Source organism: Oncorhynchus clarkii, unplaced genomic scaffold, assembly GCF_045791955.1.
Source record: "Oncorhynchus clarkii lewisi isolate Uvic-CL-2024 unplaced genomic scaffold, UVic_Ocla_1.0 unplaced_contig_382_pilon_pilon, whole genome shotgun sequence".
Lineage (NCBI taxonomy): Eukaryota > Metazoa > Chordata > Actinopteri > Salmoniformes > Salmonidae > Oncorhynchus > Oncorhynchus clarkii.
The window spans coordinates 46073-64835 of NW_027258012.1; the positions used below are offsets into that span (position 1 = coordinate 46073).

The window sequence follows — 18763 nt, forward strand, 5'->3', positions numbered from 1 at the left end:
TTCTTTATTTTTATGTAGTTGTGTGGGACAGCCATATGTTCAGTTCATGCCTATGATTTCAGAGTTCAAAAAAGCCTGCTTCATGTGTGCCACTGATGAAGAACCTGGATGTGGCCCAGACTGACAGGGTTAGTAACTTTATTTAACATGTTTATAATCTTTTGACAACAGTGACGGCATGTAAGACAATTTATGATATAACACAATGGATGGCTAATTCGTCATACTGCATCGATATTTGATATTACTTCTAACGTGTTCCGCTTTGTTTTAGATTGAATGCTTTGCCAACGGGGGTTCCATGTGCTGTGCCTCGGAATGAACACCAAAGAGTTCACCAGAGTAAAGAACACAAACTGGAAGTGCAGTCTTTGTTGTTGAAAATGTCTGCTCTACCCCATCCACACTGAAGAGGCTCTGACATGTACATCAACCAGGGATAAAGAGGAAGTTAACACTGACATGTACATCGACCAGGGATAAAGAGGAAGTTAACACTGACATGTACATCGACCAGGGATAAAGAGGAAGTTAACACTGACATGTACATCGACCAGGGATAAAGAGGAAGTTAACACTGACATGTACATCGACCAGGGATAAAGAGGAAGTTAACACTGACATGTACATCGACCAGGGATAAAGAGGAAGTTAACACTGACATGTACATCGACCAGGGATAAAGAGGAAGTTAACACTGACATGTACATCAACCAGGGATAAAGAGGAAGTTAACACTGACATGTACATCGACCAGGGATAAAGAGGAAGTTAACACTGACATGTACATCAACCAGGGATAAAGAGGAAGTTAACACTGACATGTACATCGACCAGGGATAAAGAGGAAGTTAACATGGTGAAATGTTTCATACTTATTTGAAGTTAAGTGTCTGTTGACATGTTGGAAAAGATTAAAGGTCTACAATTTCTGTTTAATTTGTCAATGTTACATTTTTAATCATTGATTTTCTGGCCACCATTACTGTGGTTACATGTTCAGTATTTGTATTGGCCAGTAAACCCACTGCAGCCCACCTCACCAGCTAACTCTCCATCCCTGTTCAGTATTTGTATTGACCAGCCCACCTCACCAGCTAACTCTCCATCCCTGTTCAGTATTTGTGTTGACCAGCCTACCTCACCAGCTAACTCTCCATCCCTGTTCAGTATATGTATTGACCAGCCTACCTCACCAGCTAACTCTCCATCCCTGTTCAGTATATGTATTGACCAGCCTACCTCACCAGCTAACTCTCCATCCCTGTTCAGTATATGTATTGACCAGCCTACCTCACCAGCTAACTCTCCATCCCTGTTCAGTATTTGTGTTGACCAGCCTACCTCACCAGCTAACTCTCCATCCCTGTTCAGTATATGTATTGACCAGCCTACCTCACCAGCTAACTCTCCATCCCTGTTCAGTATATGTATTGACCAGCCTACCTCACCAGCTAACTCTCCATCCCTGTTCAGTATATGTATTGACCAGCCTACCTCACCAGCTAACTCTCCATCCCTGTTCAGTATATGTATTGACCAGCAGTACCTCACCAGCTAACTCTCCATCCCTGTTCAGTATATGTATTGACCAGCCTACCTCACCAGCTAACTCTCCATCCCTGTTCAGTATATGTATTGACCAGCCTTCCTCACCAGCTAACTCTCCATCCCTGTTCAGTATATGTATTGACCAGCCTACCTCACCAGCTAACTCTCCATCCCTGTTCAGTATATGTATTGACCAGCCTACCTCACCAGCTAACTCTCCATCCCTGTTCAGTATTTGTATTGACCAGCCCACCTCACCAGCTAACTCTCCATCCCTGTTCAGTATTTGTATTGACCAGCAGTACAGTACTTAGAACTACCAATTAAATATTAAAGAAAAGGGTAAACACAACACTGGACTGAACCATCTAACTGTCAAACTAATATTAATGTGCAACAATATAGAAGAGACATGACTAGAGGTTATGCAATATGGGTGTATATACACTGCATGCTTCTTAGGTGTGTAATTGACATGACCAAGGAGCTATTGCAAATTTGAAACTATCAAAAATGTACGTTACACCTTGTGATTTTACACAAACCAGACTGTGCAATATGGAAGGGTAGTCAGCAGACAATAGGTCACACGACCAAGGAGCTATTGAATTTTTTTATTTTTTTTATTTTTTATGTAAAACCTTTTGAGATGAAAATGGACAAACTAAAGTTTGTGCAATATAGAAGTGTAGTCAGTGGACATTCTGAACCTTGTTTGAAGTCAGTAGATCACATGACCAAGGACCTATTGAAATTTGAATGTAAAAAAAGTTTGTACTTTGTTTACGCTCCCTAACTAATTCAACAAGGAATACAAAATATTGCTCACATTTCCACATGTTTATTAGCTTTGGAAAGATAATTAATGTCCAAATCGTGAAAATAAGAACTGTGCAATGTTGTACGCAATATTTCCAACATCATGACACTTATTTGGAGTCTGTGGCTCAAGTGGTTTGAAAGCTATTGAGGTTAAAAAGCACGAATATCTCTCTAATATCCAACTTCAAACTGTCTTTACCTCGGTCGTTACACTGGCATACAAACTCGGTAGCACAGAGTTGATCATCCATATAAGGTTGGGATATTAGTGCATTGTGGGTAGTTTAGAAGATTGCCCGAAATAAGTTAATAAATATGTAATAACGCAAAAACATAACTGTTTGTCCTTATAGGTAACCATAAAGTGATTACAACTAGCTTACTAAGTCTTTAACCACACTGTATTGTTACACTGGTGAGTAAAAACTCATGCTTCCTACACTTTAACTTGTTATCTGAAGATAAAATATACATTTTACTCAACTGCGTTACCCACTCCAGTCAGCAGATGGCGGTCTGGGAATTTAAGGCAATGCTGCTGGTGTGACGTATAATCTAGTGGACGGAACGCTTCTTTCAACAGCAGCAACAGTTAGTCAGACACCTCCGTAGCTTGATAGACGAACCAATAAACCGCTTTAGACGCTTTCGTGTTTATTAGCCACTGTATTTTAAACTCACTACTGTCGTCTAGTTAGTTATCCGATTTAATTTCATATTTACGGTGTTGTTATTAGTCAGATAGCGGGCTGGTTAAGTTAGCATTAGCCTAGCTAACATATCTGACCATGAGTTCACTAAGCTGCTCTCCTCCTGATAAAGAAGAGGTGGTCTTCTGCACGGAGAAAGAAGCTCTGGTGAAAGAGGAGGAGGAAGTTACAATAGAAAAACAAGTAGAGGGTGAGGCTGTTACGGTGAAAGAAGAAGAGAAAGACGTCTCAGTTAAAGAAGAGGAAGATACGTTCAGAGTGAAAGAGGAGGAGGATGTTACAGTAAAAGAAGAGGAAGAGAAGGAGGAGGATGCGGTTTTTGGAGTGAAAGAGGAGGAGGAGGAGGTGACTGTCACATCCAAAAAGGAGGAGGAAGAAGATGAGGAAACTGGATATCTGGGCCCGGTTTCCCAAATTCATCTTCAGGCGTCCAATGGTTCTAACAATGAACTTAGCCGTAAGATGGTTTTGAGAAACCGGGCCCTGATTAACACTAGTAAGTACAGTCTTAAAAACAGAGGCACAAACTCTGCAGTTGTTGGGCTGATGTTTGGTGTTAAAGGGGAAATCTGCAATGCTACATCCATTGTTTTACTTTTAAATTATTTATTTATAGCCAATGATTCTTGAAGAATATAACACATGCCTCGTGAGCTTAGTTCAACTGTTGTACCCCATCAGAACCCCAAAACGGCTGTTTTGTAGATTTGTGAACATATCAAAATACTTAAACGTACATGCAAAATACCCGCTGTTAACTTTTAAATGATTGGAATGAATTATCCAAAGAGAGTGTAAAGATTTTTATTTTTGGACAAAGACTGGCCATCCATGAGGTCAAAATTATAGTTTAATTTCGAGGCTATATAGTTAGTATATTCTAGAATTCATCCATGATGTTATAATAATAGTTAAACCACGTTTCTAGGATATATTCTAGAATTCATCTATGATGTCATAATGATAGTTTAACCAGGTTTCTAGGATATATAGTATATTCTAGAATTCATCCATGAGGTCATAATGATAGTTTAACCAGGTTTCTAGGATATATAGTATATTCTAGAATGACCAGTGTAGATTTCCTGCGGAGGTCAAATTGTTAGAGCTGTTGATAAGTCATTGTATAATATTCAGGCAGATTATTTTCATGCCATTACATCAATATAGTCTAACCAGAAGAGAAAAGACTCTAACCGAACCACCTCCTCCTGGTGGCCTTCGTAAATTTCTACCAATCTGCGTGCCAGTTATGATTTTTACATGCACATTTTCTTGGAACAGTTTCATTTGATTTATAATAGTATCTCAAAATCATTGTCTGTGATTAATCTACATTCTATCTAAATTAAAATTATAAGTAACTTTTATTGCCATTGCCAACTATGTAAACAAATAGTCTACATAAAGCCAACAAATAAAAGCATTGCAAATAAATATACTATAAATCACATGGCCTGTCTACAATGAACTTGAAACATTGTATAAGATATTCTGGGCTCTCAGTTTCCCGTGCCAGTGAGTTCTGGACAGACACAGTTGTCGGCTATTTGTGAAAAGGATAAGAAGTAATCAGGTTTTTTATGACATTTCCACTGGATCAGAGCATTACATTTTTCCCTTTTATGCCGAGTGGTTATCGAAAGGGTGAGAGCTGGAAATATTTTACAAAAATACTTTGAGGAACTATTCTCATTTGCAATTGATTTTGATTAGACTTTGTTTACTTGCTGTTTGAGGTGAAGATACATTTGCTTTGAGAAGCTCCACAACTCATTAGTGGTGGTGCGTTAAGACAATCAGAAATACTATCGGACATCCCCAAGTGGGCACATTTATAGGCCTACATTTGTACGCAGGCCAGGTAGACTCGCCCTACTTCTATATGCCTAATTAGGAGTTTGTCCTTACTCAACATTGACAGGAGTGTTTCAAACAAAAGACAATGAATAAACTGACTCATCTTGCGGGGTCAGGTCTGGGTGGTTTGGGTCAGGTCTGGGTGGTCTGCCATGGGCCTTTTCATTTAGTATCCGTTTGCGTCGGCATGAGGAATGATTGTATTTCCCCATGGTATGTTGAGTAAGTAGAGGGAACATTAGTTATAGTCATAACGTTAAGCTTGTCATATGAGGAACTTAAATACTGGATCTTGCTGTCGGACAGTTTTTTGTATTCAGATCTCTGAAATGCTCTCTACCTACGTAACATTTAGTGTCTCCTTATGTTACGCTGGGAAAACAGTTTTCATTGGCACAGATCCTAAATCATTTCAGAGTTTGCTAAATCCAATGATTCTAACCGAGAGTCACCTTAACTTTATTGACAACACCCAAATCAATACTGTCATTAATGTGGTTCTTCAATAATTACACATAATTCTTAATTCTGTAGCTGTTTAGTTACAGTCACATGTTCAACTATCATCAGCTGGTCCAGGAAATCATTTTCTGAATGACAGTCAAATGATAAACATCACAACATGCAACAACAACCAAAGTGCTTCTTCATTCATTACTCTGGTAAAGACAGTTATGCCGTGCTCCACGTTGGATTCAACATCCCTAACAAATTGATGTTTATAATTTGTTATTGTCTACTTGATTTACAGTAGGGTCTTGTTAGTCTGTTTGGACACAGAGATACTTAGCTCATAATTTGTGGAGAACTGTTCCTTGATGGATAGGCTATTGTACAACACACACGTGCTCTAGTATGTCTGTAGTTATTGTGGTTCGGGGAAGTTATGGGTCCTACAGTAGGTCTATGTTATTGTTAGGTGAAGTTATGGGCCAATTTGTTATAAACACTTAATGTACAAACCCTCATTGCCAGGCTGATGGCAAAGCTAGCTAAAGAGCATTTTACTGGTTGAAGTGTTTTATAAGTATAAAGCAGTTTATTTGCGACGATAAATCAAATCAAATCAAATTTTATTTGTCACATACACATGGTTAGCAGATGTTAGTGCGAGTGTAGCGAAATGCTTGTGCTTCTAGTTCCGACAATGCAGTAATAACAAGTAATCTAACTAACAATTCCAAAACTACTGTCTTGTACACAGTGTAAGGGGATAAAGAATATGTACATAAGGATATATGAATGAGTGATGGTACAGAGCAGCATAGGCAAGATACAGTAGATGGTATCGAGTACAGTATGTACAAATGAGATGAGTATGTAAACAAAGTGGCATAGTATAGTATAAAGTGGCTAGTGATACATGTATTACATAAGGATACCGTCGATGATATAGAGTACAGTATATACGTATGCATATGAGATGAATAATGTAGGGTAAGTAACATTTATATAAGGTAGCATTGTTTAAAGTGGCTAGTGATATATTTACGTCATTTCCCATCAATTCCCATTATTAAAGTGGCTGGAGTTGAGTCAGTGTCAGTGTTAGTGGTGGCTGTTTAACAGTCTGATGGCCTTGAGATAGAAGCTGTTTTTCAGTCTCTCGGTCCCAGCTTTGATGCACCTGTACTGACCTCGCCTTCTGGATGATAGCGGGGTGAACAGGCAGTGGCTCGGGTGGTTGATGTCCTTGATGATCTTTATGGCCTTCCTGTGACATCGGGTGGTGTAGGTGTCCTGGAGGGCAGGTAGTTTGCCCCCGGTGACGCGTTGTGCAGACCTCACTACCCTCTGGAGAGCCTTACGGTTGAGGGCGGTGCAGTTGCCATACCAGGCGGTGATACAGCCCGCCAGGATGCTCTCGATTGTGCATCTGTAGAAGTTTGTGAGTGCTTTTGGTGACAAGCCGAATTTCTTCAGCCTCCTGAGGTTGAAGAGGCGCTGCTGCGATAACACAAACATATTAAGCAGGAGATTCAAGCGAGCCTTACAATTATATTCCAAAAGTAGTGTGAAATGCACTTATAAGCAACCTGTAAATGGAGGCTATTTTTGCTGTCAGCCTATGAGAACTCCCCTGAGTTTTCCCCCACGGTGGTGAATTAGTGAATAGACACAGAGCTTAATGTGAGTTTCCTTCAGTAGCATCCTGATCTTGCACTGTAATATTCAGAATACATTGTGAAAAAGAAAATCTGCTCACCATTTTTGCTCCAGGCAGATATACTACATCGGTTTCCTCATTAGCATGGAGGAGCTTCTGCAATCAAATTGTGTGTGCGTCGCCCTCATGCCGCAATTTTAGCAAACACAGAAAGGGGCCCTTTTTGGAGACCAAAGGTCGTCTGCCACACTGCTTAGGTTTTGACTGTCTTAAGACAATTGTAAAATAATTTAACAGACGTCAATTGTTGTACAACTTCATGGGGATGCTCTGGGCATCACCTTTTACCTCAAATAAACAGTGGAGTTCTGGTGTTGTGGGCCTTTAACCATCTGTCTGACCTTGTTGTTCACACAGGAGAGAGATGTGACTATCGTGGATCCTCTGGGGAGCCTCAACAACATCATGAGGCAGAGAAAAGTCTCTCCAGATCAGAACTCCTCAAGAAACACCAGCAGAGAACCACAGGGAAGAAATCTCACTTCTGCTCTAACTGTGGGAAAGGTTGCAAATCTTCATCAGAACTTAAAATACACCAGCGAGTACACATAGGAGAGAAATCTCACTGCTGCTCTGACTATGGTAAAAGATTAAACTCTTCAGTAAAACTTAAAATACATCAAAGATTACACAAAAGAGACAAACCATATGGCTGTGCTCAATGTGGGAAGAGTTTTTCTTCATCTAGCTATCTCATTGTACACAAGAGAACACACACAGGAGAGAAACCTTATAGCTGCGATCAATGTGGGAAGAGTTTTACTTCATCTGGCCAGCTGACTTTACACCAGAGAACACACACAGGAGAGAAATCTTATAGCTGTGATCAATGTGGGAAGAGTTTTACTAGATCTGACCATCTGACTTTACACCAGAGAATGCACACAGGAGAGAAACCTTATAGCTGTGATCAATGTGGGAAGAAGAACTCTGATAAAAGATCTCTGATTAAACATCAGAAAATACATGAAGGAGTTGTTTCATGATATCAATGAAATGATGTCACAATGTAGAATGTTTTAACATGGTTGGATTATTTTAATGAGGTCACAATGTAGAACCCTAAATATTTCTCCCCTGTTCTATTAATTTCAACATTAAATGGATTTTAGCCTCAGGGGAAAAAATCTAGGCTCTGAATTGAAAGAGTACTATGATGTCACAATGTAGAATCCTTTATTTATGAGATTTAACAAAAAGTGACAAAAAGAGTTGTTACACTGACCACGTTGACCACCCACTTGAATCAAAATGTAGCCAGCTGTTTTCTACAAGTTGTCCTCTAACCAGGGATGTACACATTATTCCCAGATTCTGTGTGGTTTTTGCTGCGTTAGTTTTAACAGGACGTGCAACCTCATCTCCCTCCTTTCGCACAATTGATTTCAACGTGATATTGATGAGTGATGACAAATAAGTGTTGCATTCATTTGTTTAGTGACCCCTAAATTTAAATGCATTTCTCCAACATGTAGCTGACTGTCTTCTGCAGGTTGTCCTCTAACCAGTGAGGTGAAATATATCTCCCATTTCCAGGTGTTTTTTTAGTTGTTTTAGTTCCAACATCATGTACAACCTGATTTCTAATCGATATCAGTGATTTATTGCTGCTGTCAAAACAACAGTGTTTCTGGTGCTTGTGGAGCTTGTTTTAAAAAGTAAAATGATTATTGTTGCACGTTTGTTTAAATTTTATGTTTTTCAATTTCTCAAACTGTTAATGCATATTGGTTATTGATTTGGACACCCCAAAATGTCATTAAAAAGATGCCCGAAGTCCAATATATGTTCGGTTGAAAGTGAAAGTTGAGATGTCTGTTAATGCATATTGGTTATTGATTTGGACACCCCAAAATGTAATTAAAAAGATGCCCGAAGTCCAATATATATGTTCGGTTGAAAGTGAAAGTTGAGATGTCTGTTAATGCATATTGGTTATTGATTTGGACACCCCAAAATGTCATTAAAAAGATGCCCGAAGTCCAATATATGTTCGGTTGAAAGTGAAAGTTGAGATGTCTGTTAATGCATATTGGTTATTGATTTGGACACCCCAAAATGTCATTAAAAAGATGCCCGAAGTCCAATATATGTTCGGTTGAAAGTGAAAGTTAAGATGTCTTTTACAGGTCGTTTTTTTTTCAATGACTTGAAAACAACTTAATTTCAACTTGCAGCCTGGACGCAGTATAATAAATTAGTTTATAATCAATTTTATTAACAATCTGACATCACTCCAGTATTTCTTGACAACATTCAAGTGCTAATTGTCTTTATTCCACTACTGAAGAAGCATGTCTCAAATCACCTCATATTTCAAACATTCAGCCTGACAAAATATACATGTTTTATTATTCCATGCCTCACCATTAAGTGAAGTATTGCCAATACATATTAACAAAGGGGTGAACATTTGGTTTTGATTTTCATATTTACAATTATGTAACATTTAGTAATCATAGTTATTCATGCAACCAACTGACAGTTGGAGGTGTGATGTAGTTAATGGAGATGGAGGTGTGCTCTAGTGGGTCTGGGCAGGTGTGATGTAGTTAATGGAGATGGAGGTGTGTTCTAGTGGGTCTGGGCAGGTGTGATGTAGTTAATGGAGATGGAGGTGTGTTCTAGTGGGTCTGGGCAGGTGTGATGTAGTTAATGGAGATGGAGGTGTGTTCTAGTGGGTCTGGGAAGGTGTGATGTAGATAATGGAGATGGAGGTGTGTTCTAGTGGGTCTGGGCAGGTGTGATGTAGTTAATGGAGATGGTGGTGTGTTCTAGTGGGTCTGGGCAGGTGTGATGTAGATAATGGAGATGGAGGTGTGTTCTAGTGGGTCTGGGCAGGTGTGATGTACTTCATGTTTGTATGATGTTCTCGTTTGTATGTTTTGTAATTGTTTATAAAAAGATAAATAAAATATTTTCCCAATGCAAAGTAACACCTTACTGTTCTATATTTGGAGTTATTACATTAAACCAATCAGAATTCAGGAGAATGCCAAAGTCAGGTGTGAAGTAATATGGAGGCCAATCAGTCAGTTGGCAGTCGCCTGCAGTGTCAAACAAGCACAATACCAAACCAATCAGGTGGTTGTTCGATGAAACGAAACCTCAGACGTCATTGATGACGTGCTGCTGATAAAGTGATACAGGCATCAATCAGCACACTGCTTTGAAGTTTACTGCTGAGCGATTTGGACGCGTGCCTCGTAGCTCCGGTATCAAACATAACATCCCCATTGAAAAGTTGACAAAACAAAAAGGAGCAAGCAGGTTGATTTCCTCTGTCGTTTTGATCCCACGGCAAGAAGGCACCAGAGCCTACCGTGCTAACGCGTTCCACACAGTTCATATGAGATGAAGCTTGAGCTCGATATCAACCTATCGAGCTAGTGTGACCTTCCTGGTCTCTCAAATCAGTGAGTCAACACAGGAAGGTGCAATGGATGGATAGTTAATTTATTTCCAAAGCTGCAATGATGGGACACACACAGTATGGATGAATGATCAGTAGTGACGGGATATAAATACCACTCCCACAGCAATTCTACATTAATCTGCCCTGTAATATACTAACAAAAAAAACAGTTGAAATGTCTATCAAAGTTATTGTGATCGTATAGTGGATTTAACAATTCCTACTAATTCCTCATTTACTATAATAAAAATAAATACATTATTTCCATGTGTCTTATATTCACTACATCAGAATAAACTGTCATCCATTTTAGTATCAAAAAATTATCAAATTAACCTGAAATATTACTCAAAGTCCCCATCTGGTGGCGAAGAAGTATAATACACCTAAACTAACAAAACCGGGCTGATAAACTGGCTGGTGTTCATGAGTTTATAAAACATGTACTTTATACATTTGTTATAAATGACCTGCATTGATGAGACACACAGTGTGGATGAATGATCAGTAGTCGACAGGGTAAAAATAGCACTACTAAAAGAAGATGCATTTTCCAGTTAGATACCAACTTGAAAGAGGGATCTTTAGCATAAAACCCACAAGGAAAACAGAGATTTGGCAAATAACATATAAAGAGAGGCTGACTTGACACCAAACCAACAACAGTAGTTACTAAAACATAAATTGCTAATGTGTGATTTAAAACGTGGATTTTATGATGTAATGTCAATTTTATACCTTTCTATCCCAGGACCACTCAATTTTCAAGTTCTCCATAAATCTGCTGTGGATTACCCAGAATCCCACACCTTTATCACACGAGCGGGGCAGCGGTCTAAGGCACTGTTCTTAACTGAATTGCCTAGCTAAATAGAGGATACAAATATTTTTTACATGTAACTTCGTTACACTGGCAAACAAACTCAGTAGCACAGAGAATATCATCCATATGACGTTGAGAAATACTGCATTGTGGGTAGTTTGGAAGAGTCACAAAATAAGTTAATAAATATGTAATAACGCAAAAACATAACTGTTTGTTCTTATAGGTACCATATCGTGACTACAACTAGCTTACTAAGTCTTTAACCACACTGTATTGTTACACTGGTGAGTTAAAACTCATGCTTCCTACACTTTAACTTGTTGTCTGAAGATAAAATATACATTTTACTCAACTGCGTTACCCACTCCAGTCAGCAGATGGCGGTCTGGGAATTTAAGGTTATGCTGTTGGTGTGACGTATAATCTAGTGGACGGAACGCTTCTTTCAACAGCAGCAACAGTTTGTCAGAAACCTCGGTAGCTTGCTAGACCAAATAGCCGAACCAATAAAGCTCTTTAGACGCTTTAGTGTTTATTAGCCACTGTCTTTTAAAACCACTTCTGTCGTCTAGTTAGTTATCCGATTTAATTTCATATTTAGAGTGTTGTTATTAGTCAGCTAGCGGGCTGGTTAAGTTAGCATTAGCCTAGCTAGCTAACATCTCCGACCATGTGGTCACTAAGCTACTCTCCTTCTAATGAAGAGAAGGATATCACAGTAAATCAAGAAGTAGAGAGTGGGGCCTTTACTGTGAAAGAAGAGGAGGACGCGTTCAGAGTGAAAGACGAGGAAGATATCACAGTAAAACAAGAAGTAGAGAGTGGGGCTGTTACTTTGAAAGAAGAGGAAGACACTCCTGCTGCTAAGGAAGAGGTGGATATCACAGTAAAACAAGAAGTAGAGAGTGAGGCTGTTACTGTGAAAGAAGAGGAAGACACTCCTGCTGCTAAGGAAGAGGTGGATATCACAGTAAAACAAGAAGTAGAGAGTGGGGCCTTTACTGTGAAAGAAGAGGAGGACGCGTTCAGAGTGAAAGACGAGGAAGATATCACAGTAAAACAAGAAGTAGAGAGTGAGGCTGTTACTTTGAAAGAAGAGGAAGACACTCCTGCTGCTAAGGAAGAGGTGGATATCACAGTACAACAAGAAGTAGAGGGTGGGGCCGTTACTGTGAAAGAAGAAGAGAAAGACACGTTCAGAGTGAACGATGAGGAGGATGTTACTTTAAAAGAGGAGGAGGATGTTGTTACTTTAAAAGTGGAGGAGGATGTTACTGTAAAAGAAGAGGAGGATGTTACTGTAAAAGAAGAGGAGGATGTTACTGTAAAAGAAGTGGGGGATGTTACTGTAAAAGAAGAGGAGGATTCCGTTTTTGGAGTGAAAGAGGAGGAGTGGGAAATGACTGTTACATCAAAAGAAGAGGAGGAACCTGGATATCTGGGCCCGGTTTCCCAAACGCATCTTAAGGCATCCAATGGTTCTAACGATGAACCGGCCCTGATTAACACTAGTAAGTACTGTCTTAACAACAGAGGCACAAACTCTGCAGTTGTTGAACTGATGTTTGGTGTTAAAGCAGAAATCTGCAATTGCTACATCCATTTTGTTACTTTTAAATTATTCATTTATAACTATTGATTATTGAGGAATATAACACATGCCGCTTAGTTCAACTGTTGTACCCCATCAAAACCCCAAATAAGCTTTTTTTATTCCAATGTTTAGAAACAATGTAAACCAACACTGTATAGCCTCAACATGGTTGAAACTATAATGTTGATATCATGGATGGTCAGTCCTTGCATCCATAGGTCTGTCTATGAATTTGAGAGTAGTTACATTTCTCCAGTCCCATCCATCATCTTATTACCAAAACAGTGGTGGAATGACAGCTTTGTTATTGTCACAACTGCAGATTAGTTGTGAGGGTTTTTTAAACATCAAGAAAATGGCTGCCCAGAGACATGGTTTGGTAAACAGTTGAGGGATGGGGTAAGGAGAAGTGTAACCACTCTCAAATGCATAGAGAAATCTATTGTAGCAACCGTACATCTTGGCGTAACAGTTATAAGGTGTTGGCTTGACAGTCACTGGACCCAGGTTTGAGTTCAGCTCAGGGCCTCCCCCTGAATTAAATACACTATGAATACAAAGACTGGCCATCCATGAGGTCAAAATGATCATTTTAAACAGATTTCTACGCTATATAGTATATTCTAGAATTGATCCATGATGTCATAATGATAGTTTAACCAGGTTTCTAGGATATGTAGTATATTCTAGAATTGATCCATGATGTCATAATGATAGTTTAACCAGGTTTCTAGGCTATATAGTATATTATAGAATTGATCCATGATGTCATAATGATAGTTTACCCAGGTTTCTACGCTATATAGTATATTCTAGAATTGATCCATGATGTCATAATGATAGTTTAACCAGGTTTCTACGCTATATAGTATATTCTAGAATTACCAGTGTAGATTTCCTGTAGGGGTCAAATTGTTAGAGCTGTTGATAAGTCATTGTATAATATTTAGCCAATTTATTTTCAGGCGAAACATACCTATATTCAATTACATTCATGAATTGGTTTGAGACCTTAATTTTAAAACTTTCTCAAAGTTGGTGCCTTGACAGATTCATAGAAAATGTTTTGTCATAAAATAATATTTTTTATTTATTTAAATGTAACCTTTATTTAACTAGGCAAGTCAGTCAAGAACAAATTCTTATTTACAATGACTGCCTACCCCGGACGATGTTTCCTCCGACACATTGGTGCGGCAGGCTTCCGGGTTGGATGTGCGCTGTGTTAAGAAGCAGTGCGACTTGGTTGGGTTGTGTTTCAGGGGTCGCGTGGCTTTCAACCTTCGTCTCTCCCGAGCCCGTACAGGAGTTGTAGCGATGAGACAAGATAGTAACTACTAACAATTGGATGCAACGAAATTGGGGCAAAATTCACAAAAAAAAGTTGAACCCAGGTTGAAAATATACTGATGAAAATAAATATCCTATAAATCACATTGGCTGCACATGACCTGTCTACAATTAACTTTAAACATGGTTGGCCCGAATCTCGTGATAGCAAGTTTGTAACATTGTATAAAATATTCTAGGCCCTCGGTTTCCTGCTCCTGTGAGTTCTGGACAGACACAGTTGTCGGCTATTTGTGAAAGGGATAAGAAGTAATCAGGTATTGTATGACATTTCCACTGGATCAGAGCATTACATTTTTCCCTTTTATTCTGAGTGGTTATCGAAAGGGCGAGAGCTGGAAATATTTTACGAAAATACTTTGAGGAACTATTGTCATTCGCAATTGATTTTGATTAGACTTTGTTGCTGTTTGAGGTGAAGAAAAAATGACTTTGAGAAGCTTCACAACTCATTGGTGGTGCAGCGTTAAGACAATCAGAAATACTATCAGACATCCCCAAATGTAACTGACTATAATTACTCTTTCCTGAAGGAGGGAAACGAGGTACAACACCTGTTTGAACCCGCCCCTTCCTGGGTCGGCGAAGAGCGGTATTAAATTTAAGGAATAAATCCAAGCCTCACTCATCACCTGTAGAAGGCGGGGCTTCCAGCGAGGCACGGATTTAATAGTATGTTGTACCTAGTTTCCCTCCTTCAGGGAACAGTAGTTATAGTCATAACGTTATGCTTGTAATATGATGAACTTCAACTTCAATACGGATCTTGGGAATCATTTTCTGAATAACAAACATCACGACATGCAACAACAACCAAAGTGCTTCTTCATTCATTACTCTGGTAAAGACAGTCATGCCGTGCTCCACGTTGGATCCAACATCCCTAACAAATTGATGTTTATAATGTGTTATTGTCTGCTTGATTTACAGTAGGGGCTTGTTAGTCTGTTTGCACACAGAGACACTGAGTTAATAATGTGTAGAGAACTGTCCCTTGATGGATAGGCTATTGTACAAAACACAGAGATATTTTCCTTTATTCAGGACATTTAGAATGACAACACATTACAGAGTAGCCTAGTGGGATTATTCACAAAATTATCTGGTGATCAGGTTATGAAATGTCATGACAAAGACATTTTAGTTTCCATGTTTCACCTGAAATATTAAATGATTTATAGTCCTCGGTCTGTTGTAAGGGTCCTACAGTAGGTCTGTGTTGTAAGTTATGGGTTCTACAGTAGGTCTGTGTTGTAAGTCATGGGTCCTACTGTAGGTCTGTGTTGTTGTTAGGTGAAGTTATTGGTCCTACAGTAGGTCTATGCTTCTGTTAGGTGATGTTATAGGCAAATTTGGCAAACACTTAGTGTTCAAACCCTCGTTGTCAGGCTGATGGAAAATCTAGCAAAAAGAGCATTTTACTGGTTGAAGTGTTTTTTAAATACAATGCGGTTGATTTGTGATGACGACACAAACATGATTTTAAGCAGGACATTCAAACGAGCCTTACAATTCTAATCCAAAGTAGTGTGAAATGCTCTCATAAGCAACCTGGAAATGGAGGTAACTTCCCTGAGTTTTCCCCCATTCACATTCAGAATACATTGTGAAAAACTAAAATCTTTGCTCACCATTTTTGCTCCTGGCAGATATACTACATCCATAACTAGTGGTTTCCTCATTAGCAGATCTACTACATCCATAACTAGTGGTTTCCTCATTAGCAGATATACTACATCCATAACTAGTGGTTTCCTCATTAGCAGATATACTACATCCATAACTAGTAGTTTCCTCATGACCAGATATACTACATCCATAACTAGTGGTTTCCTCATTAGCAGATATACTACGTCCATAACTAGTGGTTTCCTCATTAGCAGTTATACTACGTCCATAACAATCGGGTTCCTCATTAGCAGGGAGGAGATTCTACAAGCAAATTGCGTGTGCATCGACGTCATGCCGCAATTTTAGCACAGAATGGCCCCTTTATTGGAGACCAAAAGTCACCTGGCACACTGCGTAGGATTTCAACTTGAATAACTCATTTCTAGCCTAGAATCATCAGTTACTGCTAATGTGAAAACAACACAAAATATGACTATTCTTGCTCATTTTGTGGGCCTTTAACCATCTGCCTGATATTGTTGTTCACGCAGGAGAGAGAAGTGACTATCTTGGATCCTCTGGGGAGCCTCAACAACCTCATGATGCTGATGACGCAGAGAAGAGTCTCTCCAGATCAAAACACCCCAAGAAACACCAGCAGAGACCCACAGGGAAGAGAACTCACTGCTGCTCTGACTGTGGGAAGAGTTTTGTTTCTTCAGGACATTTAAAAGCACACCAGAGAATACACACGGGAGAGAAACCTTATAGCTGTACTCAATGTGGGAAGAGTTTTACGATGTCTAGCAAGCTGACTCGACACTATAGAACACACACAGGAGAGAAACCTTATAGCTGTGATGAATGTGGAAAGAGTTTTGTCACATCTAGCAGTCTGATTATACACCAGAGAATACACACGGGAGAGAAACCTTATAGCTGTACTCAATGTGGGAAGAGTTTTACGATGTCTAGCAAGCTGACTCAACACTATAGAACACACACAGGAGAGAAACCTTATAGCTGTGATGAATGTGGAAAGAGTTTTGTCACATCTAGCAGTCTGATTATACACCGGAGAGCACACACAGGAGAGAAACCTTTTATCTGTACTCAATGTGGGAAGAGTTTTACTCAATCAACCAGCCTGATATCACATCAGAGAACACACACAGGAGAGAAACCTTATAGCTGTGCTCAATGTGGGAAGAGTTTTACTCATTCAACCGGTCTGATATCACACCAGAGAACACACACAGGAGAGAAACCTTATAGCTGTACTCAGTGTGGGAAGAGTTTTACTCATTCAACCGGCCTTATATCACACCAGAGAACACATACAGGAGAGAAGCCATATGGCTGTGTTCAATGTGGGAAGAGTTTTACTACTTCTAGCAAGCGGACAGTGCACCATAGAACACACACAGGAGAGAAGCCTTATAGCTGTAATGAATGTGGGAAGAGGTTTACTACATCTGGCAGTCTGACTGAACACCAGAAAACACACACAGGAGAGAAACCTTTTATCTGTACTCAATGTGGGAAGAGTTTTTCTCAGTCAACCAGCCTGATATCACATCAGAGAATACACACAGGAGAGAAACCTTATAGCTGTGCTCAATGTGGGAAGAGTTATACTACGTCTAGCAAGCGGACTAAACACCAGAGAACACACACAGGAGAGAAACCTTATAGCTGTGCTCAATGTGGGAAGAGTTATACTACGTCTAGCAAGCGGACTAAACACCAGAAAAAACACACAGGAGAGAAATCTCAGCTGTGATCAGTGTGTGATCTTGATAAAATACCTCTGATCAAACATCAGAAAATACATACATGAAGAAGTTGTTTCATGATATCAATGAATTTATGTCACAATGTACAATGTTTTAACATTGTAGAAGGAGTATTTTAATAATGTCACAATGTCGAACCCTAAATGTTTGCCCCCTGTTCTATTGATTTCAACTTGATGGGGATATTAGCTTCACGGAAAAATTCAGGCTCTGAATTGAAAGAGTACTATTTATGTGATTTAACAAAAATTGACTAACAAAAAAGGAGTTGAGTTACACTTACCATGTTACACTTGAAACAAAAAGCAACACTTTAAAATGTAGCGAGCTTTTTTTCTACAAATGGTCCTCTAACCAGGGATGTACACATTATTCCCAGATACCGTGTGGGTTTTGAGCTGTTAGTTTTAACAGGACGTGCAACCTCATCCTCTCGCATACTTGATTTCAACATGATATCGATGAGTTATGACAAATAAGTGTTGTGTTCATTTGTTCTAAAATGTAGCTGACTGTCTTCTGCAGGTTGTCCTCTAATTGGTGAGGTAAAAGGTATCTCCACTTTCCATGTGTTTTTTTGTGTGTTAGGTTGTACGTGCTGTTGAAACTATCCCCCCCCAATCGATATCAGTGATTTATTGCGACTTGTCAAAACATCAGCGTTTCTGGTGCTTAGTTTATAAGGTGCTTGTTTTATAAAATACATTATTATTTATGTAACCAACTGACAATTTTTGTGGCTACAATTATGTTGACATTGTTTCCCTTCTTATAGAATATCAGGGTTCATTCTCAGATGTGCCAACCCAAATGTACTAGAGCATGACATTGGGGACTGGGCCCCGATCCAACAACATGCCTATCTAGTGAACCCTGAAAAGAGAGAGAAGCTCCGCAGTGAGTTGGAAAGTTACTACGGATATTGCAGGAGTTTCCTCTTGAAATCAGACATGTCTGTGGTAAGGACAACTTGGTTGTTGATTGTCTCAAGGGTGGGCAGTCAAAAAGTGTTGTGTTTTGCGCTTAGCCAGTGAGTTGCCATGGATCACAATTTATTTTGA

The 18763-nt window shown here is 39.3% G+C and overlaps 1 protein-coding gene across 1 annotated transcript; it reads left to right on the top strand.

Moving 5' to 3' along the window:
• The first annotated feature begins 3161 nt into the window (after positions 1 to 3161).
• On the top strand, positions 3162 to 18303 carry LOC139394500 (zinc finger protein ZFP2-like). The gene is made up of 3 exons (XM_071142573.1): positions 3162 to 3398; positions 12715 to 12862; positions 16458 to 18303. Exons 1-3 carry the CDS (start codon positions 3162 to 3164, stop codon positions 17687 to 17689), a joined length of 1617 nt encoding a protein of 538 aa, XP_070998674.1. The 3' UTR covers positions 17690 to 18303.
• Positions 18304 to 18763: the final 460 nt, after the last annotated feature.